A 22,440-nucleotide genomic window follows, 5' to 3' on the forward strand; every position below is an offset into this window, starting at 1 on the left:
TTAAAATAATTTGTTTCCTCTTAGAATCACAAGGAAATACAAATTATCTCCAAGATACTGTATTAAAACTAAGAAAAGTAATTAAAAGAGAAAAGTATTATTTTAAGTTGACATAGAAATTTTATAATATATGATTTTCTTTGAAGGACTCCTTAAGAAAGGCAAAAAGAATGGTTTTAGCCCCAGCTTTGCAGGAACCTCTAAGATTCAATCAACCCAAAAAATGTGAAGGCGTCTGTTTTCTTTCTCTGATTCTTTATCATATCTGGTTTGGAGTATTTTTATGTCTTATTGTAATTGACTTCTGTATTTGGTAATTCATAAAATTGATACAAAATATCTCATACTTTTGAGCTGAACTAAAACTTCCTTAGAGATTATGGTGGTTAAGGACTAGTAAATACATATGACACAAAAATTACAGAAAGAACAAAAATAGCTTCAAAATCACAGTGTCATTTGAAGCAAATATGTTTTTATCATCAGGCAAGTGTTAACCTGCTACAAAATTATCCTACTTCAGCAATGATGACTTTGGAAAAAATCCACAACAGTGGAGTTATGAGGTGACTTTTTTGCAGAAGCAGGAGGTATTTCCTCACCAAGATAAACAGATGAAAGATATTTGCCTTCTATTTTGTGGTAGATGGTATAAATTCACTTAAAGGGTAAAATGAATTGGGAAATAATAGCGCATTGCAATTGAACTGTCTTTGTAGGAAAAACATATCATTCAACACTTCAGCACTATCCCCTTAAAAGCCTCCTTACAGTGTATGATCTCAGATACAGGGAGTGAGGAGAGGTTTTTTCCATACTTGTAAAACTGAAGATCTTATAGAACGACTGAAGGAAAAGTATTTTAGGGCTTCTTAGAAATTATCAAAATGACATGTTAAAGACCTTTATTAGATGATCGAGCATCTATACGTGCATACCGTTGAAGAAATCGAAGCCACTAGCACATTGTTCTCAATTGTAAATTGATTTTCCTAAGGCATTTGAATGGATTGGCCAACCCAGAAACATTTAAAAAGACAGAACAAGAGCTATACTTTCTTCACGGGCCAGGTTTTGTAATAGTGATATATGGTCTCTAGGAATTGAGAAAAATATTCATGTAATTCTTATTAAAGAAGATGGGAGTAAAATTAAAGATGTAACTTTAATTCCTCTGCACAGGGTCTATTGTGGTAAAATTTGAAGCAATTAGGTTGTATACAAATGATTTAATTGTGAAAACTTCATTATTGGGGTTTTAAAATTTGTGCAATCTCTAAAAATTGGTAGAGGAAATCTATAATAAAGATATATGCATCTTAGAAACTCAACAGCTTTCCAAATTATTTGCCTGCAGTTTGAACATTAATTGCTCTTCTGTATGTACAGGTTTTGTGCTTACAGCAGCTATCTCTTCTGTTAAGGTCCAATTTCTGTTGGCAGAGGGGCTCAGCTCAGTGAGTCAGATCAATGCCTAATGGAATAGATAAGCTAGCTGAAGATACAAGGAGCTTTACAGAAGGCAATAAAGCTAATCTTTTCAGCTAAAACAAATTCATTCTATTGGAAAGAATATGGGCAATCATGGATTCAGTGTAGATAATTAGCTTGATTGATTTAACTCAAGGCATAGGGAAGACTATCTTATTAAGTGTATTAATTTGAAACTGCTCTATGTAGCTAGCCTCTCAATCTACATTAAATCTAAGTTTTAGAATAAATAATGTTAGCTTTTGAAGAACACAGCTGCTTCAGTTAAACAAAGGTAGAGAAACAAGCAATTTCTCTAAACACATAGCATAAAAAAATTTAGGTAACAACTCAAGGAATAGTGCTTTTTACCTTTTCTATCTAATAATCAGGTTTTAAAATAGTTACTTGGATTTATATGGAATGCTCCTATATGTTTTGACAGATATCTTGTTTTTCTCCATTGGCTTTATGAAGATGAGTATAAAAAGCACAAGTTGGCCAGGTGTGGTGGCTCATGCCTGTAATCCCAGCACTTTGGGAGGCCAAGGCAGCGGGTGGATCACCTGAGGTCAGGAGTTCGAGACCAGCCTGGCCAACATGGTGAAACCCCATCCCTACTAAAAATACAAAAAAAAAAAAAGAGAATAGCCAGGCGTGGTGGTGGGCACCGGTAATCCCAGCTACTTGGGAGGCTGAGGCAGGAGAATTGCTTGAACCCAGGAGGCAGAGGTTGCAGTGAGCCAAGACCACACCATTGCACTCCAACCTGGGCAACAAGAATGAAACTCTGTCTCAATAAATAAATAAATAAAATTTTAAAAGCACAAGTTATATGCCCTTGTAATAATTGAAAGTTACTAAAGAAGTGGTTTCACAGATGTTGTTTTCATTAACTGCTCATTGGATAGGATAGTCAGTTAGAGCATGATCTCTGCAAGGCCATGTCTGTGGATCTGATTGATTGCCTCTGAATTATGTGCTTTTGCTCCATTAATGACTACAGTCAGTCATTTTCAGGTTAGCTAGGCTACAGATGGTGGCATCATCATGCAACTCACTCCTTTTTAAAGAAAAAACAGTACTCACTTTTTAAATAAAGAACTTTGTAAAATTTATCAGCATATTGCTTTCCCAGTCAGCATTGCTCTGTCATCTTTGTAAAATTTTTATTTAGATAAATCTATTAAACTAGAACCTGTAAAACATATCATTACATTCTAGAAATAAAGCAATCTTAGTTTCTATATCTCAGTTCTATATGGATCTATTAAACTAAAGGATATTAGATGTCAGAGATATCCATCTCCTTCTAATCCAACCCTCACATTTTCACAGAGTAAGAAACAGAAGTTCTCACATTACCCGCATCTTGCATATAGGACATTAAATATCATCCTTCCATGGCTGAGCTGTGAAGTCAGAGTCTATACTTTGTCTTTAATGAATAATTAGTCACTTATCTGCAAGTATGTAATTTTGTATACCTTAGTCTTCGTTTGCTTTACCTTTCATTTCAAAACATGAAAATAAATGGTAATTTTATTTAGCAGTGCTTTCCATGCCAAAGTTTTTTTTATCACGTCAGGATTGAAATTTGAAGCTTCTAAACTTTTATTATATTTTCATGAAATAATTTAATGCAAATAGCATGTTATATTGATACACTATTAAAATACATGTTATATTAATATACTACATTAAATTTGGAAAGGTATGTTGCATTTTATCATATTTTTTGTTTTCTCCTATAATTGACAGTTATTTTTAAAATCTAAAAATTAAGGTTTTAAAATAGAAGCTAGTTAGCTTTTTAATTTCTATGGATAATATAAAGAATCAGTTATGAAATATTATAGCATCAATCTTGGCATCTTAAAAATAACATGGGGAGTTGTCTTCTATTACTTTGATAATTCCAGAAATACAAAGTTTTACCTTTCTTTACTTGACCATTGAGTCAACAAATATTTATTGAGCACCTACTACACCATGCTATGTTCTACATACTGAAATATAACAACAAACAAAACAGACATAGATTTCTTAAATTCTTGCCATCATGGAATTTACATTCTAGGAGGAAAGGTGAGCAAAAAAAAAAAAAAAAAGTGATATAAGAAAAATATGTAAAAAAGTGCTAAGTATGGAGAAAAATAAAGATAAGAAAGAGGCTCAGGATATGTTAAGAGGAAATTGCATTTCTGATAAGATGGCTAGGAAAGGCCTGAGAAGGTGATATTTGAATAGAAGCTCCAAGGAAGCAAAGAAGTAAGCCATTTGGATAACTAGGTAATGAGCCTTTCAGGCAAAGGGAACCACACATCCAAAGACCCTGAGGTAGAAGCAGGCCTAACATGTTCTAGGAACAGCAAGTACATCAGTGTGACTGATGCCACATACATCTTTGAGTATAGAAAGTTTATGCTATTATTACATTATTATTTTTAGTATTATTACATCTATTCAAATAACAGGACTTTCATATTGCTAAACCAAAAATCTAAGTGTCGACTTTTCCTCTCACTTTCTTTTATCCCATATCCTAACCATCTGATTTTGTGCCCTGAATAGCTCTTAAATCTGGCCATTTCACTCAGTCTGCTCTGCACTACCTTAGCGCAGGATACATGATCTCTTGCTGATATTGTCGCAATTGTTATTAATTTTTGGTTTCCCTACATCTGTTGTTTGCTCTATCTGATGTACTCTCTATACTGTAACCAAACTTTCTCACCACATTTTTCATTAAATATTCCATTGTATAATTAGTACTTTAATGTCTATCTTGTTTCACTTACTAGACCATAAGCTCCATGAAGTCAGAGATGAGGTGCATTTTGTCCATAATGTCCCATACATAGTAGGTGCTCAATAAATATGCAGTGAAAATTGAATGAATGTATTATGCCATATTCATGGAGAGACGCATTCTTTTAGTGACACCATTGAATGATTATGAATGTTTTATGTCATGACAGTTATTATCCAAAGAAACTTTCCATGTTTGTCTAAAACAAGCTTGTCCAACCCATGGCCCTTGGGGCCACATGTGGTGCAGGATGACTTTGAATGTGGCCCAACACAAATTCATAAACTTTTTAAAAACATTTTGAGATTTTTTGTGATTTTTTTTAGCTCATCAGCTATGATTAGTTTTAGTGTATTTTATGTGTGGCTCAAGACCATTCTTTTTCTTCCAATGTGGCCCAGGGAAGCCAAAAGATTGGACACCCCGATCTAAAAGAATATTGAACTAGGATTTAAGAGCTGAGTTAGTGGTCCAGCTCTTCTATTAAAGTATTGCATTACCTTAGGTACTGATTTTTTTTGTCCTTATTTGTAGAATGGAAGCAACAAAATCATGCTTGTTTTTGTATATAGCACCATTTCATTTAAATAGACTCTTAAATCATTTTAAATTCTCACATGCATGGTACTACTTGGAGCATGATAGTAGTTGTGCATTACAGTTCATCAAAAAACATTCATTTAGGTATTCTAATAGATTCCATATGTGTTTGTGCCACAAGGGCAAGCTGAAATTGAGTAAAAGAGCAGGCTTCTGAAATAGAAGACAGGTGTCATAAGGGAAGAAGGAGCCATAGAGAGGGAGGAAGAAGGGAATAAAATTAGTAAAATGTAGGGTGGAATCTTTTTAAATATATTCTTATAAAGTTTTAGGCATTATCTGTATTAGTCTGTTCTCACATTGCTATAAAGAGCTACCCAAGACTGGGAAATTTATGAAGAAAAGAGGTTTAATTGACTCACAGTTCCGCAGGCTTAACAGGGCGCATGACTGAGAGGCCGGAGGAAACTTAAAATCATGGCAGAATACAAACTTTCACTCTCTCTCCTGCCACCATGTGAAGAAGGTGCCTGCTTTAAGGGAAAGCAGTTCCACACACTTTTAAATCATCAGATCTCATGAGAACTCACCGTCATGAGAACAGCAAGGGGGAAATCTGCCCCCATGATCCAATCTCCTCCCACCAGGTCCCTCCTCCAATTCAACCTGAGATTTGGGCAGGGACACAAATCCAAATCATATTGTTACCCTCGGATTATTTTTAGGCCCTTTAAATGCTAATTACATAGTTTACCTTCAATTTTATATTTAAGAAAATGGATTAATTCTGGAAGCAACTAATATAAATTATAGTGAAACAGAATTTTCCCTCATTATATGAAATTATAATGGTTACCACTATGAAGGTCTACTGGGTGCTATTAACATGTAAGCATGTTTATAACATATAAGATGAAGAGAGAAACATTGCAATGAATCTTTTTCTCATTCACGTATTTATTCTTTCATCAAACATTTACTAAGATTGCTGGGCATTAAATGACAAAAGGGGAATGGGAGACAATGAGGCCTGGTCTCTGCAATCTAGGCAAAAGGGAGGTTTTTTGTTTTTTGTTTTGTTTCTTGTCCTCCTCTAATGTCTTCTCCTTATTTAATTTTAAGTTTTTTTCCAAGCCATTTCTTCACATCTTCTTAGAGCTACAATAAGGGCTAAATAAGAGGACTCATAAAATACCCTACGAACTTGTGAAAATACTGTTGGTCAACACAGCATGAAGAAATTTATTACAAGGCTTTTGTTTGTTTTGTTTTGTTTTTTGATATCAAAGTCATCATTATGTCAGAGTGAAAGCTCCTTAAGATCAGGACTCTGTCTTTATGCAATAGAATTTTGTAACTATAAGTCAAATGTCTTTTGTGGAGTAATGAAAAGGTTTTGAGCTAGGTTGAGTAAATATTAATTTTTAAAAATTATGAGAAAATTACCACTTTGAGTTTGCAAAGTTGAGGCCTGTTGAGCCTTTTTATCTACTGTTCATTCACAAGCCAAACAAAGACACAGGAACTAATGAGGTTATTTTCAGATAACTGAGCAGACTATTTAACAATTACTTTCTTTGATGACTTGGTCCACTATTCCTTAGAATTTCTTAAAAATTTAAACAAGAAAAAATTTAATGTCAAAAAATTATAATATACAAATTTGAAAAAGTTCATTAGCTGTTCATTTTCATGAATCAAAATGACTGTTGTACTCATAATGTTTCTTCCAGCGCCCATTGAGAGACCATTTACAAATACTTTAAAATGGGTCTAGCGACTAAACTCATTAATGTCTATTCCACTACAACGTTCTTTCCAAATTCTTCAGCATTATCTATTCACCCGGGCTTTTCAGTGTGGTTCTACTTTCTGTGCCATGTGATTCAGCTTGCGTAGGAAAATTGGTCTCTCCAACTTTTCTTTTAGAGTTTTGTGGAATTGTGCATTTTGACATAAACTGTTATTTCTTCCTAAATGTGTATTTAAATATACATATTGTTTATATTGGATATAAAAAATTTTAAAGAAACTATTGTTCAATGTAGGCAGGGATGGTTAAAATTCTGATTATAATGTTTGCATACATTTTAACCAGAGTGCAAAGTTTTTAACAGATGAATCTTTGAAGAACATCATGTGTGCCAGAGAACTTTCAATCTTCGGGAATACCTGATGTAGTCATAGTTTGTTTTACTATAGGATACTTCAGGATTTTATAGAGGCTAAATAGTTTTCCTTAAAATGAATATTATGAAATAAAAAATACTTTCAAAAGAGAGAGAAAGCATTTTCATAATGCAAGAACAAAGGAAGGCTTAATTTTATGCCATCCTGAGAAATGAGGGAAACCCAAAGGAGAAACTTAATCCCCTGCAAGGTTAAAGGGAAGTCAGTTGAGTGCCACTGTTCACTCCCCCTTCTCAAAAGCATTCTTTCTGATACAACTCAGATGGAGGAAGAGAGAAATGGTGTTGCAACCTAGGTTCATACCTAATGGATGCCTGAGGGGGTCTAGACAAATCCAAATTATTTGACTCCTAGTCACCCTCCACATCTCACCACGTTGAGCTGACGTGTGGGTCTTTTGTTAAAGAGAGCAGTGTTAGAGTCAATTTAAAAAAAAATCAAAATCTCATTGCTCAAGAAATTCAAGTTGACATTGGGATGAATGCCTCCAACTTACAAATTGTTTTACTAAAAGTTGTACATTAAGAATGTATTTTCTTTCATTTTACATGTTTCTTAGTAAGAGAGATTTTTTTTTTCTTGTCTGCAGGCATATCCTGCATTTTCTGTTTCAATCCTTTCCTAGAGCAACCCTGTTTTAGGGGAACAGGTTAATTTATTGAAAGAAACAATTAAATATATGCAGAGAGAGAGAGCACCGTGGCAGATCACTTCAATTAAACCGTGGTGATAAAATCCAACTAAAGTCACACAAGGAATATCCAGAAAGAAATTACAATATTCTTCTCTATCATAGTGGAATAATAGAAAGAATTAGTAAAATTAAAATAAAGCAATTCTAATGAATTTTTTAATGTCATTAACCTATGCTTATACAACTCTTCATGCTATATGACCCTTATGTGAATGGAAAGCCAACTATTTGTGCAAATAAATCACCAATGTTTGCATAAAATTCATGAGACTAAAATCCTTTTTTGCAATTTCCCACTGGAGGTATTGATTGCACCAAACCTTAAAGAATAATCTGTTACAGACTCAACTTGGAATGAGAGCACCCTAGGGAGAGATAATAACATAAAACACAGGGATGAACTTTAAATGTAAATGCAGGCCTTAAAGTATAGAATATAGCAGAGTCTGGCCAAAATGTAAAGTAACAGAGAAGTCTGAAGAATCAGAATTGCTGAGACCTCTGGCTGCCTCACTAAGAAGTTTTGATGTATTTAATAAGAAATAGCGTGCTTGGGGGAATTTTGAATAGGGGAGAGCTATAGGAAGATGATCTGGTTGATTAATATAATATTTTTCACTTCTACTATGAATTATGTAGAAAAAAAGATTGTCACACTCTTTCAAATTACACTACTTTGTATTAATAGTGCAGGTAAAAATTTTACTTGAAATAGGCCGGGCACGGTGGCTCACGCCTGTAATCCCAGCGCTTTGGGAGGCCGAGGCGGGCAGATCACGAGGTCAGGAGATCCAGACCATCCTGGCTAACACGGTGAAACTTCATCTCTACTAAAAAATACAAAAAATTAGCAGGACATGGTGGCGGGCGCCTGCCTCAGGAAGCTGAGGCAGGAGAATGGCGGGAACCCAGGAGGCGGAGCTTGCAGTGAGCCGAGATTGCGCCACTGCACTCCAGCCTGGGTGACAGAGCCATAGTTGGTCTCAAAAAAAAAAAAAAAAAAAAATCTTGAAATAAATTGGCAGAGATTAAAATGTGATTTAGAGAAAATTTTGCGCAATTATTATTCAGATTTTTTCCTTCATATCATGAGCACAGAAAATTAGCTTTTTCGTTAAATAGTAGTTATTTTTTTCTAGACAATCTCTAAGATGTTAAAATAATTTTCTCTTGACGTAGGTTTTTAGGAAAACAAATGTTTTTCTAAAACTGAAAATCCCTTCCCAAAGAAATAAATATTTATTTAGATTTATCCATAGAACCCAGAGTTAAAACTATAACTCTTTGATTTTTTTTTTTTTAACTGATCTGGAATATGGCCTTCTCCTTCACAGCAGCCACAAATTTTTCTATTTTATGAAATGGCTTCTGAGGACTGCTGTTATTTGTGGAATGAACTCTAAGATGCTAATTATTTGTAATTGACCCTAGAGATCTTTGGCGTGAAGTAATTTGTAATTTTGCTACGGTATAAATATGAGTCACACGGAATAGGCGAACATTCAGGTGCAAGTTGTCAAGCTAGAGTGTAACTCTTCATGAGCACTAAGTGTCCACTATCCAAAGAGGTTTATGCTTCTTTCTACCCTACCATTAAGCGCGATGGAAAACAAAGGTCTAGAGAGGCCAGTTACATTTATTCTGTCATAATTCACCTCATTTTAGACGAAAAAATTATGATATAAAGCTATTACATATGGAAATATGTAAAGAAAGTGCCAGTAATGCATGTGAAAGGATAGGATTGCTTCATATTACAAGTTGAGCAGATATAGGTGGAGAAAGTCTACCTGCAAGAGAGGCAAGCAGGTTTTTTTGATAGAATATCTGTGATTTTCTAGAAAATCTGGGTAAAATCAACAGAAGTTAGCTTTTAAGTTGTAGGACTTTAAGATTCTAAATAATCTTTTAATAATGCTGGCAATGTGATCATTTAGGATTGAATCATTTGTTTTGGAAATCATAAAAATGATCAAACAGTTGATTAAATGTTAATGTCAAACAGATTTATGCAACTGATTTTAGAATTTCCATTTTTGTAACAAGTGAATCAGATTTCATGTTTGGCTTGTGATCACTTGGCAATGAGTCACCAGATTGGTACTCTAATGATCTCTCAGTTAAATTTTTTAAACATAGTATGAAATCCTGTATATTCTCAAGGATTAGTAAAATAGCTCACATCATGTCTATGTCATTGCCAAAATAATTAGATACTTATTGAGAATCCTTTAAAGTATTATTATTAGAAACAATAAGTCAAAATTATTTGCTTTCTCCCATCTGAGTACTAATCAAGCCCGACCCTGCTTAAATTCCAAGATTAGATGGGAATGGGCACATTTATGGTGATATGGCCATAAATAAAATGATTTGCTTAGAAAATAATTTCTCTGTGAGGTTTTACATGTAATGGTCTTTGTTGGTTTAAAACTATCTCCGTCTTATGTGAAACATTTATAGTGCAACTACACTTATTGTTAGATACAGACTCTGTGAATATCTTCAAGCCTGTTTAAATTGCAACTTTTATTATGCCCTAAAAAGTAGCCCAATCATTCTGTCTTCTGAATTCAAATTTTGACAAGAGGCTCTCCCCGTGGGTTGCTGATGAGAGATATCAATGATATTTCCCTGCAAGGGACAAGCTATCTTGTCAATGTTAGGCAGGCACTGTGAATTAAGCTTTGCCTAGTTAAAAATAGTCAAGATTCAATGTCTTTTTAAATTTTTTATTCTTTTTTGGAAATACCAAAAGATGTGGTAATATTCTTGCAGATGGCTGTGTATCTAAGGTAAATTTATTTAGAATTTTTTAATAAGAGGATAAAGTGTCCCCTAAAGCATTGAAAATGTTGTTTTTTTTCTTTAGCTATTGCAGAGGTGGGAAAGAGAAGAGAGTAGAAGTAGCCAAAGTAAAACAAAATGAACAAATAACAACAATAACACAAATAAAGCTTTCTTTCCATGCTTACATTGCTTATGTGTCCTCCAAAAGATGCAAGGTTCAAAAGACATATGAAAGAAGTCATGAAAGTTGTAACATTTTACATTAAACCAGAGTAATGTCCTTCCAGATCTGGATCTGCTGTTGTCTTCAAGATGAATGTTTGACTTCCCAAAAATAGAAATAAAACACCTAACCTCAAATCTGCTGGCCTCAATCAAGGCCTGACCTATGTCTATATGACCTAGTTACAAGTCAGCTAACCAATGGGCATGAGTTTTCTTGCCTCTAAAAATGGAAATAATGCTTCCATATGATCATCCATGGAAAATGGCTGCTCTTGAGCAATTGCCAGAAAGGGGCCTTCAGGAGGTCGCTGAACCAAACCTGCAAGGGAATTGTGAAACCCAAAGTTTCTTCGTTGACCCTCCTGGGAAACCGGGGGTTCTTACCCTAGATGAATGAGAACTCTGATGTAGAGCATTCACCATGTGTGAGCCCCATTTGTGCTGTGTGGACCAACAGAACAGTCAAGTGTACGAGGTGATTAATAATTGTGATGGCTGACTCTGATGGGGCGAGGGAATGGCATATCCTCTAGGGTCCTGTGCTGAACAAGATTTAGTATTAACCACTATTGAACCTTACCTAGAGTGAGCCTGAGTCCCAGTGTTGCTGACAACATTGGTAGCCTCCCCATCACAGATGACTCAAGTTTTATTTTTCAATCCATATAACTGTTTCCAGATCATACCTAAGTACAGTGGGATTTCTAAGCCTCTCTCGCATTTGACCCTTGTGGGTGCAGAAGAATAGGGGCTCAGATTTACATGATAGAACGGTTCTTCAGTTCCAGTGTTAGATTTTCTCTTAAATAAATGTGTAGGTGGAAGGGAATCTAAAGCCTCTTTAATGCTACCCATTCTGGTTCCCTTTATCCAGCATCTTGATAGAAAAATGCACAGTGAAGTTACCTCCAATTCCTTTTAGGTTAGGATTTTAAACAAGAAGATCGATTTTAGCAAAGTTCAGTCCAGATGTGGTTCCAAGGATAACATCAAACATTCGGCTGGGGGCGGAAATGTAAGTAGAAACACCTTTTAGAAAGCTGTCCTGATTGCGTGGAGCCACCTGCACAGCCAGCACCTTGCCTTCTTTCCCACCTCTTTCCAACACACTGCTCCTTTCTCACTGCTGTTCCACATGTCTCCCTGGTATGATAGCTTGTAGCCTTGCATTTTCAGCGATGGACTTCCCATCCTTCCCTGTAAGATCATCAGGGAATTTCTTGCTTTGATTTGGGAAAGAAAACCTTGATGGGATGCACCATGGTTTTCTGGAGAATGGCAAAACCACTTCACTTGCCAACTTTGTTGCTGGCCTTCTTGTCTTCAATGTATTTTCTCACGTTGTTTCTACTCCACTACAAAAGTCAGCTGGGCACATATTTTTCTAGCTCCATTTAAATTACCCATGAGGCAAAGACTGATATACTTGTAAATGCCCAAAGTATGTAATGTCAATCTTCAGTGGTTCATTATTCATGAAAGTAAGGATATCATTTAGAATAATACAAAACTGGTGGAGCATGGTTCATTTATAATTCAAAGTGAAAGGATTCAAGTCCAGTGTACAATTTAGCTTGATGGGATTTTTTTTCCTGTCTCTTTCATTTAGTGTAAATAATGTCCTGTGAGAGGAAGGGAAAGATGATTCCATGTTTTTTAAATGTGATTGAGGCAGAATTGAAATGGTCAGACAATCTCAAGCTAAAGGAAGCATGGTTCTTTATAAAACAAGAATAGTTTTTCAAAGGTGATCAGGCTAACTGTATTCTACAGATCTTATCTCTTTAAACTTCAGTTTCTGATCATCCATGACTCGAGTAATTTACAGGGTGTCGAGTCTAGAATCTCACCTGTCTACTAACTCTTTGGCTACTTGCTTCCCAACTGGGCAGAAGTAGAATCAAGCAGTGGAGAGAGAGAGAGAGAGAGAAGCAAGTGCCTTCTACAAGCAGCTGTTGCCTGATAATCAAAGTAGCTTCACTGAGCATAAAACTGTCATTGTCATTGAAAGTTCATAGCAATGTTTGCTGGCCCCCTTCAGGTATGCTAGGCTAAGCCTCAGGGTTAAACTTTACATTTATGTGGTTGCCACTCTTCCTTATTCCCCAGACTGTAAGTATACACCATGTGGTACTCTCATAAAAGGAGCCCCAGTCCTGGTAATTACCTTGAGGGTATCAGAGGATGGACCCAGCTATCCTTTACACAAGTGCTGCTGGACAAAACACCTAAGTGGAAAAGGATAAACTAGGATAATTAAAGATCTTAAAGTAAGTAGAGGAGCTTTATCTCCCAAAACAATAGTCTTAAATTTTCCTGTAGGAAAGAATCCCTTGTTTAAATATGCAGACATCCTGGCCCTGTCCTCATGATATCTGATTCAGTAATTCCCAAGTACTCTCATGCAGATGACAATGGACCAAACTTGGAGAAGCACTGCTTCAAATATTGGGAGAGGAAATATTTTCAGTAAAACACACAGAAGAAAAAACATGTTACTATCATTTTATAATTTGGTATGAAAGAAAAATTTCATCTAGCTAAGATATGACAATGTAATAACAATTTAGGAAAGCACATTCAGAACTTCTTGTTGTATCTTAACGTTGGTCTTCTTGTAACTATGAGCAACATTGGTCACTTTTATGTAAAAATCACTTTATAAAGAATAATGCAGCTCTTCCCTTGGCTCTTTGCTTATGGAAAGGTTAAACACAGTGTTGCTTAGTTCTCTGAGTGGAAGCTTGCCTTATTAATATGTTTCTATCCTCCTGTGTCATAATCTGCTTTCAACTAATAAAATCTTCTATTCTAGGGTTTTCTTTCACTTGGGTTCTTCTTTCCAATCCAAACATGTGGGAGAATATATGGAAAATTATGTCTTCCTCTGTTTGTGTGTGTACTTCAATTTGGGTTTCTAGCTATGTTGTTGCATGTTGTGACTTTGGGTATGTTTCTAGATCTTATGTATGAGCTTGGGTTTTTGTCCATGTTTGAACTATTTTAAGCATGTTTTATGTGGTTCACATAGGTACAAATTGTTACCAAGAAAATAGACCTGAGCCATGTGACATCCAAATGTGGCTCTCTGAAGAACATCCGCCACAGGCCAGGTAAATACATAATTTTTAGTAGTTTGAGAAATATTTAACTGGAATCAAGAAATGGATGAGAAAATTTTTTGTTGTTGCAAAATACCTAATTGGAAGGATGTTTTAAAATATGGATACTTCACATTTTTATTAATAGAAACTAAAATTGAAAATTTCAAGGCATCTTCATTGGGGGAAAGTGAACCCAATTACAATGAAGAGGACACATTTTAATTAAAAATTAAAAGGTACATAAGACGCATTTATCTTTATGTACTCAACACGCTTATTGGAGCTCCTTTGAAATACGTAGTCTATAAAATACATCAGATCATGTATTCATATATAATAACATTGGGGGTAGCATTTCCAAGGTTTTTTTTCCTAAAATTGGCTTTCTACATTATGTAAAATAAGGATTGTGCTTTGCAAAGCTGAAGGAAGTGTATTTATCTGGTGAATTTCTCAGATTCTTTATTAGGTCAGTAAACACCATGAATACCCAGCAGAATGCAATGTTTCCTCAACTTATTTGACCATGAACCCCTTTTGGTTTTTCAAAATATCTCATACAACTAGTGCCCTAAAGTAGAATTTATATTCATAGTTACTGGGAGATTTTCTCCCTTTAAAGTGTGACTCTAACATTATGAGTCACTTTTTCTGAATATCATGTATTACATGTTTTTGTTAAATTCTACCTCCATAGAGTGGGCATGTTGGCTCATGCCTGTAATCTCAGCACTTTGGGAATCCAAGGCAGGAGGATTGCTTAAGGCCAGGAATTTGAGACAGACTCAGCAACATAGGGAAACCCCTGTCTCAATAAAAAATTAAAAAATAAAAATAAGCCGATATGGTGGTACATGCTTGTAGTCCTAGCTACTTTGGAGGCTGAGGCAAGAGGATCACTTAGTTTCAGGAGTTAGAGGCTGCAGCAAGCTATGATCACACCACTGCACTCCAGCCTAGGCAACAGAGCAAGACCTTGTCGCAAAGAAAAAAACTCTGCCTCCATAGATATGTAATAAAAGATGACTGTCATATTTGTAATTTTCTTGAGAATATTTTGACACAATTCATTTATCCCTTTGAGAACAAAAGGAAAGCAAGTGGTTTTAACTGTCTGTGTTTGGCATCTTAACATGAAAACAAAGTAATAGGTTTTTTTCCATGAAACAAGGTATAATAACAATTGAGCTGTTAGCTGACAATTATTCTGCTAGTCAGGAGAAAATTATTAATAAATTATTGGTTGAAAAACAAAGATAGGTGGAATAAATTTCAAAATGGATAAATGCATTGAAAACATCTGGAAATCAGGATTCATTTTGTCAATGAGTATTCATTATAAAGCAAGTCAAAGAGTTACAAACTACATTTATGAAGTCTTCACTTCCAGTTTCAGAACTGCTGCCATGGAATTAGCTTCTCTACTATTCATGACGCAGCAGGAAGGTTGTCCCATACTTCATATCTTTGAAATTCCCCTGTCCACAGCTGAAGTCTACAAACACTAAATTGACTTTGTACTGCTGTGTCAACAGCATGGCTGGAATACTCGGCAACACTGCCTATTTTCTTTCAGAATGCAAAAGAAAATACTGGACTCTTTAATTCTAGACAGTAAGGATATAGTTAGTCAAACTCACCTGTGATCTAGATGTACGGAAAAATTTTATATAGATAAGGAACTATTCTGTGTATGATTTGTTGGTCATAAAAGGCTGTTGTCATGGACTCCCACCTATTTCTAAATCTAGCTCTTGCTTCTATTATAACTGAATCAAATGACTAAATTCATAAAGAAGTGTGAGCATAATAATCCTTGACAGCAGCAACCTTTTCACAAAGTTACTTTGGAATGTGGAATATCTAAAGAGAAAATAAAGAAAATAAACATCTGGAGGCACACACTGAAATATCTGTTCTTCTCAACTTCATTTATAAAGCTTGACAAAGATAATAGTCTTTCACAATTACTGCTCCTGATGGGTGCCAGAATTCTTCAAAAATCAAAGGCATGGATCTCTGAGTTTAAGATATCTGGATTCTCTAACAGTTGCATAAGAATTTCTAGAGGGACTTCATCAGAAATAGACTTCTTAAGCTTCCTTTTCTGAATATGTTTTGGGTCAATAATACATTATTATTTTTCCCTCTCAGAAGACAGTTCATAGTGAGAGTCCATCTCTACAAAAAAATTAAAAATAAAAATAATCTGAGTGTGGTAGTGCACACCTGTAGTCCTAGCTACTCAGAGGGCTGAGGAGGGAGGATCACCTGGGCCCAGGAAGTCAAGGTTGCAGTGAGCTATGATCATGTCACTTCACTCCATCCTGGGCAACAGAGCAGACCTTGTCTCCAAAAATAAAAAGGACATTTTAGCAAAAATTTAACAAGATTATATTGACACAACATATAATCAGAAAAGTAAATGATTTCTATCAGAGGCTACCAAAAATACAAAAATAAGATCACAAAGAAGTTGTTCTTATCTAGTTGAAAGTCCAGTATCCTCTAACCTCTAACCAAGATAAGTCTGTTTTTATGAATCATTGCGAATCATGTTCATCTCATCACAATCAATAAGTGAGACCCATATGGCCAGGTAAAATGTGGGAAGAATAGCACTCTATAAAATGAGGCATATTTTCAGGGAAGGATAACTACATCTCTAAGCATGAGTTAAATAACATCGTACAGTTTCTAAGCCTTAAAAGAAGAACGAATGGATGTTTCTCCAAAATGTAATCTAATTATGTAATATAATTTCAAGAGGCCCCTGGCCAGGCAGTTGGGTATTAACATAGATGTCTAGATATTGCATGAGAAAAATACCTCATGGCTTAAGAGACCGTGAAGCCTTAACAAACCTTCCTCTTTCGTCTACAGAGATACATGAGCAACAAGAATCCAAAATTGCAAAATCTCTTTCATATATCCATACGGTCCATCAGGCATTTTTTCAAAATCAAACTCCCAAGCAAGATGCACTTTATGTACTCAACATGTTTATTGGAGCAGCTTTGAAATATGTAGTCTGTAAGATACATCACAATCAACAAGTCAGACCTACGTTACCGCTGGCTTTCCAGAAGAACTCATGTGCTCAAAACCAAGTTGCTGTTAAAGTGAAAGCAAATCTCTTAGGTGGAGATGAGCAAATAAGGAGTCCAATTTCACTTTTTATCTAGATCAAATACATCAGCAGACACTCAGAAATGGTCAAGGACAGGCTCAAGGACAGCGAGTAACTTGCCCATTGTAGAAGAACTTTCCATATTTGAGAGCTTGAGAAAGACGTGTAGAGATGGGGAAGACTACACTGAAGAGTGCAGCATGGCACTGTTATAATCAGCAGATCAGAGTTCTAGACTGGTTAGCATTAGGGAAAATGGCATGGTCAAAACTCTGTCTCAATATTATCAGATCAAGGTCAGCGTCAAATTGGTCCTATGGCATCCATACAAGAAAGAGATGATGATCTGTCACTCCATATATGAAACGGGAGGCTTTTAAAGCTTACTAGTCATAAACAACTTACCTCCCGACTCATTTCATCAGTGAAGCTTTCAATGTTGAACATTCATAAATGAATATATTGCCCACATGTGCACCACTTCCAGCCTAAATCTTCTTTGGATAAGTAACCTGTTACCATGAATATAAAGAAGAGTTTCATTTAAATTTAATTTGGTCCCTTAGAAATAAGAGACTAAATGTTCCAACTTTTAGAAAGGACTCAAATAAGATATTTTCATTTTGCTAATTTTTAGAGTTCTTGTTATACCAAAAAGAAAAGCCCCTCTGATTTCTTAGGTTAGACATGGGTAAAGGAGAAAGGTATTAATACGTGAAGCAATCCATATAATGGTATAAGAAGGGTGTTATGGTCTTGGATCATATGAGGAAATGATATGGGCTAGAAATTCTAAAAGACTCCTTTTACATATATGGTTGGAGGGATGGTAAAGTTAATAAATTTGTGGTTTGCGATAGTCTATCTACTGCAGTCATTTTTGGGAAATAGTTACCACGAATGCAAGATATAGTTAAATCAAGGTATTTCTTCCCTCATAGGTGGCGGACGTGTGAAAATTGAGAGTGTAAAGCTAGATTTCAAAGAAAAGGCCCAAGCTAAAGTTGGTTCTCTTGATAATGCTCATCATGTACCTGGAGGTGGTAATGTCAAGGTAAGAAACAAGGTTATGAGCCAATCTTGTCTTTTTAAAAAAAAATTCTTCTGAAATACTCTTCATCAAAATAGGTCCCAGATTGTAGACCTGGACAAATAAGAAGTGGGGATAACAGAGGTGAATAGAAGTCATTAATGTCAGCACTGGGAGATGGAGAAAGAGGTAGGGGCCAGTTAAGATGCATGAGTTAACGAGGACTGATGCTTGTCTTAAACAGATTGACAGCCAAAAGTTGAACTTCAGAGAGCATGCTAAAGCCCGTGTGGACCATGGGGCTGAGATCATTACACAGTCCCCAGGCAGATCCAGCGTGGCATCACCCCGACGACTCAGCAATGTCTCCTCGTCTGGAAGCATCAACCTGCTCGAATCTCCTCAGCTTGCCACTTTGGCTGAGGATGTCACTGCTGCACTCGCTAAGCAGGGCTTGTGAATATTTCTCATTTAGTATTGAAATAATAATATTTAGGCATGAGCTCTTGGCAGGAGTGGGCTCTGAGCAGGTGTTATATTCATTCTTTATAAACCATAAAATAAATAATCTCATCCCCAAACTGTAGTAATTGTTACAATTTTCTATTTAAAAAATGAATAGTACATGCAGAAATTGACCTGATTTCCATTTGCAACAGGAAGACACTGGCTTTACATGGGTTCAATTGGACAATTATTTTTGCTCTGCTCTGTTTTGCATGGAGTATTATTATTTTAAAAATTGCATTTTTACCTTTCATGTGCCTGAAGGCTATCCACTACATTCTGAAGGCCTTGTTAAAATCCAAGCTGCTCATTTCACTATTCTGTTTCTGAGTGAGAAGATAAAAACTGCCCATTGTAACTTATTTCAGGTTAAATTAAACCAAGGAGTCTGATTGCAGGAAGGGAAGAGCATGTAAGAAATAAGTTTTTTTAAAGTGTTATTTTGTATAAATGGGAAGAAAGATTCAATTAAGTTATTAACATTTGGGACCTGGATAATTATATCAGAGTATGTCAATCCAATAAATTATTTAACTAATTAAAAAATAGTTGCAAAGCATTTGAGCTGTGGTTGAGGAAGTGGTGTAAAAGTGCATCCCTTAGGAATGAAGCACTTTCATTAGGATGGACTCGTGTCTGATTAGAATGTCAGTTGATCAGCTAGATTTGTGTCCACACTACCAGTTTCACACCCCCTTTCCATCTGTTTGATACAGTATTATAGATATAAATATATATATATTTCTCTGTGGCCATTTGTGATACTTCCTCATATACTTGAATATTATACTTCTTTATTCACAGTATCTGTGTCTCCTGCACCCTTTGGTGTTGCAATTTTAGATATGTGAAAGTAGATGTTAGCAGGGTTCTCTCCCTATTTAAAAAAAATACATTAAAAAAGACAAAAAATTTTAGCATGAAGTTGCTTTCTGTAACAACTCAAAGCCGTAACCCTGTTTTAGTGCCAGATACAAGTCTCTCCCGTGATGCTAGAAAAAAAATTATTTTTCTTTGCTTTCACCAACATGGAGTTTGTGGGGGTGGGTCCAGTTATACATGAAAGGGTTTACAGATTGTTGGTTTAAGATTATGGATTTATCTCATTTTTAATCACAGGATAGTTTGGGGTTTATTCCTATTATTATTCACGAAACCGACTTAAGATTTTTTCTTTATTTTTCTTTTTTTTTTTCCATTTGCTAAAGTTGAAAGTTGAAACTAACTATAATAGTTTGAAACATGTTTTCTCATTTTTCCAAATAGTATCTGTTTATTAAATTCTCTAATAGAAGATGTTTGTCTTTCTTACCCAAAGTAAAGATCCCCTGATCAGAAAGAAAAAATACAATACTTTGGGAAGCTATAGCTATAAAACACTTGAGACACAGATATCTAAATCAGTTTTTTTCCAAGGCTCCAACATTGCACTCTGTAAAGTAACACAGTGTGATCTAGTATTATTTATCAGTAGATAATACTGTTCTGACTGTATATACAGTCTAGAACTCACAAATCGATTAGTTCCTCTCACAAATCATTCATCTTAGACTTACAAATAAGGAATGAAATAGTCAATGGCCTGATTAAGGCAAAGAGCTACCAGGCTAGATGGACACTTTTTTAAAATTTTATCTGTTCTTTTTCTTGCTCAGGGCTGGTAGGTTGGATCTGAACCATTAAAATCAAATGGGCCACTAGGCGTATGATCTCTTTGAGCCAAATCAGTTCCTGAATATAAAGGAGGAAATGATGAGGATGGACTGAGGCAACGGGGAAGTATAGAAACATCCAAGACAAAAGCCAAGGGATGCAAAGGCAGAGACACAGGTGCTTTTTGGTGACCCAGTGGATATGGCAACCAGTGTAACTGCCATACAAGAAACCCTAGGAGCAAACCCACACCACTCATTCTCAGCTAAGAGATTTTACACAGGCAAACGTGTCTTAAACCATTTATAAATCAGTTATTTTATATGACAGTCAAAACCTTAGAAACCTTAGGATCATTATATCTATTTTCTGCCTATTAATTGCTGTGAGGTTTGATTTGACCAATCTGGGCAATTTATTCATCAGCTTCCCTTGAAGTGCACCAGAAAATAGAAGAAAGGTGTGTGGAGACTTAGGGTATTTTATTACATGTTTTCATAGTCTTAAATAGTGATTGAATTTCTCTAGAAAGAAGTTAACAGCTCATTAGAAAAGTTTTAACCTGTGAAATAAGTATTTTTCTCAACATTCTTTAAAGTTTTTATATAAGTTAACACTAGGTAAACATTCTGCATACTAGAAGTCAGTTTATTACAAATACATGTCAAAAATAAAGATTATACAAGGCACCAAACTACTAGATTTGGCATTAAAACAAATGTTTATTTCTAATCACAACAAAATTGTAATGAATAAATGTTCTTGCTTTGTATGGAAATACAATTCTTTATTAAAGTTAACAGAAAGGGACTGATCGTTTGTACCAGTAAAAGAGAGAAACACACAGGTTAAATATCTTCTTGTGGGGTTAAGGGGTAGAACCTATCTTGCCTTCACTCTCAAGATAACGACTCAAATTAAGCTTTTTGAGCACCACTCTTGTGGGGACACACATACGCTGATCTAGGAATGGAATCTTCGTGGTCTCAATTCTAGATCTACTATGCCAGTTTCTCTCTGGCTTTAGCCTTTGAGAACCTGTATAAGAATACGTAAGTAATCCAGAGCTGTGAAGAGTTTAAAGGCCAACTTCTCCAGTGAACTCACCCTCTGGGTCACTTGCAACCAGAAATTGGATACCTCATAATGATGCAGGAAAGACCCGAGTTCATGATGAGTTTCAAAGGCCACGTTCATTTAGGAACCAACTCTCTCTGGATTCACCTGCTGAGTTCCAGCAGCGTGATGGGCTGACATCCCACCTACAAGTATGACACCTGTGTAACACCAGCTAGGTATGGCTGAAGAAGGCTGAAGAGAGAATGCCATTAAATGGAAGAATGTACTGATTGTAGTGACCTTCTCCACACACACACACACACACACCCCTACAGTAATACAGCAAGCGTGGAATAATCAGTCAATATATAACATTACATCAGTATTTTATTAAAGAAATAACCTGAATGTGGTTGATTTTGACATAGCTGCAATTACAGTTTTCTTCTATTTTTCAAGCCACAATAAGGAAAATAAACTACTCATGGTCTAAATACTAGAGATAAAGTAGATTCATGGCTTGGTAAGGAAATTTTAAGCATTCCTTCAAAGATTGACGTGCTAAAATAAGCATTGATGTTTTGAGTTTTTTTACACCTAGGATTTTTAGCTTGGGTGTGTAGGTGAAGGCCAAGACCCTCTGCAGGAAAAAGCTTATTTTCAAACTCAGAAAATAAAATGTCAATCATAAAAATCTACTTCAACTTTAGCAAAAAGAAAAAAAAATCAACAAAAAGTATACTCTGTATGCTGGGATTCCGAGGTTCCAACACACTGTTACAAATCTGTGGGGGGTTTCTTTCTTCTGATAATTCTAGAGCCTGTTACCATAGAAAGGCATTTCTTCAATGGCTGGTTGTAGTTAGTTCATGTTTTTCAATCAAATTTGCAAATGTATTTGTTGCTGTATAGTGATTGTTTTGCAAAATAAAATTGCTTGTCACCTAACTGCTAGTTTTGGTTTCAGACTGTGTAATTGCTTCTCCTCTGGAAAAAAATTTTTATATATATATATAGTGATATAGTGCGTGTGTGTGTGCATGTGTGTAATACAACCAAAGAAAAATTGTGAAAACAAGGCTATTATTATGGCTGAGTTTCTATTATGTGTCAGGCTCTATACTAAATGATTTTATATTAGCTCAGTTAATAAGGAAATTTATTTTTATCACTACTGTATTAGCAGGATGCTATCTTTTGCAAGTGACAAAAATTCTAATTAAACGGGCTTAAACG

The 22,440-nt window shown here is 35.4% G+C and overlaps 1 protein-coding gene across 50 annotated transcripts in view; it reads left to right on the forward strand.

The window, feature by feature from the left end:
* Positions 1 to 22,152, forward strand: part of MAP2 (microtubule associated protein 2) — a 309,881-nt gene extending 287,729 nt beyond the window's left edge. For 26 of the 50 annotated variants that reach the window (XM_055380455.1, XM_055380429.2, XM_055380437.2 and 23 more), the window contains 3 exons: positions 13,753 to 13,834; positions 17,897 to 18,009; positions 18,230 to 22,152. In XM_055380455.1, the coding sequence (XP_055236430.1) occupies positions 13,753 to 13,834; positions 17,897 to 18,009; positions 18,230 to 18,445 (411 nt within the window). In that variant the 3' untranslated portion in view covers positions 18,446 to 22,152. Of the gene's footprint in view, positions 1 to 11,643; positions 11,737 to 13,752; positions 13,835 to 17,896; positions 18,010 to 18,229 lie in introns of all 50 variants that reach the window. The other 24 variants (XM_004033140.5, XM_019022472.4, XM_055380454.2 and 21 more) reach the window with 1 other exon arrangement.
* The last annotated feature ends 288 nt before the right edge of the window (positions 22,153 to 22,440 follow it).

This window comes from Gorilla gorilla, chromosome 11 (genome assembly GCF_029281585.2).
Source record: "Gorilla gorilla gorilla isolate KB3781 chromosome 11, NHGRI_mGorGor1-v2.1_pri, whole genome shotgun sequence".
NCBI classification, from domain to species: Eukaryota; Metazoa; Chordata; class Mammalia; order Primates; family Hominidae; genus Gorilla; species Gorilla gorilla.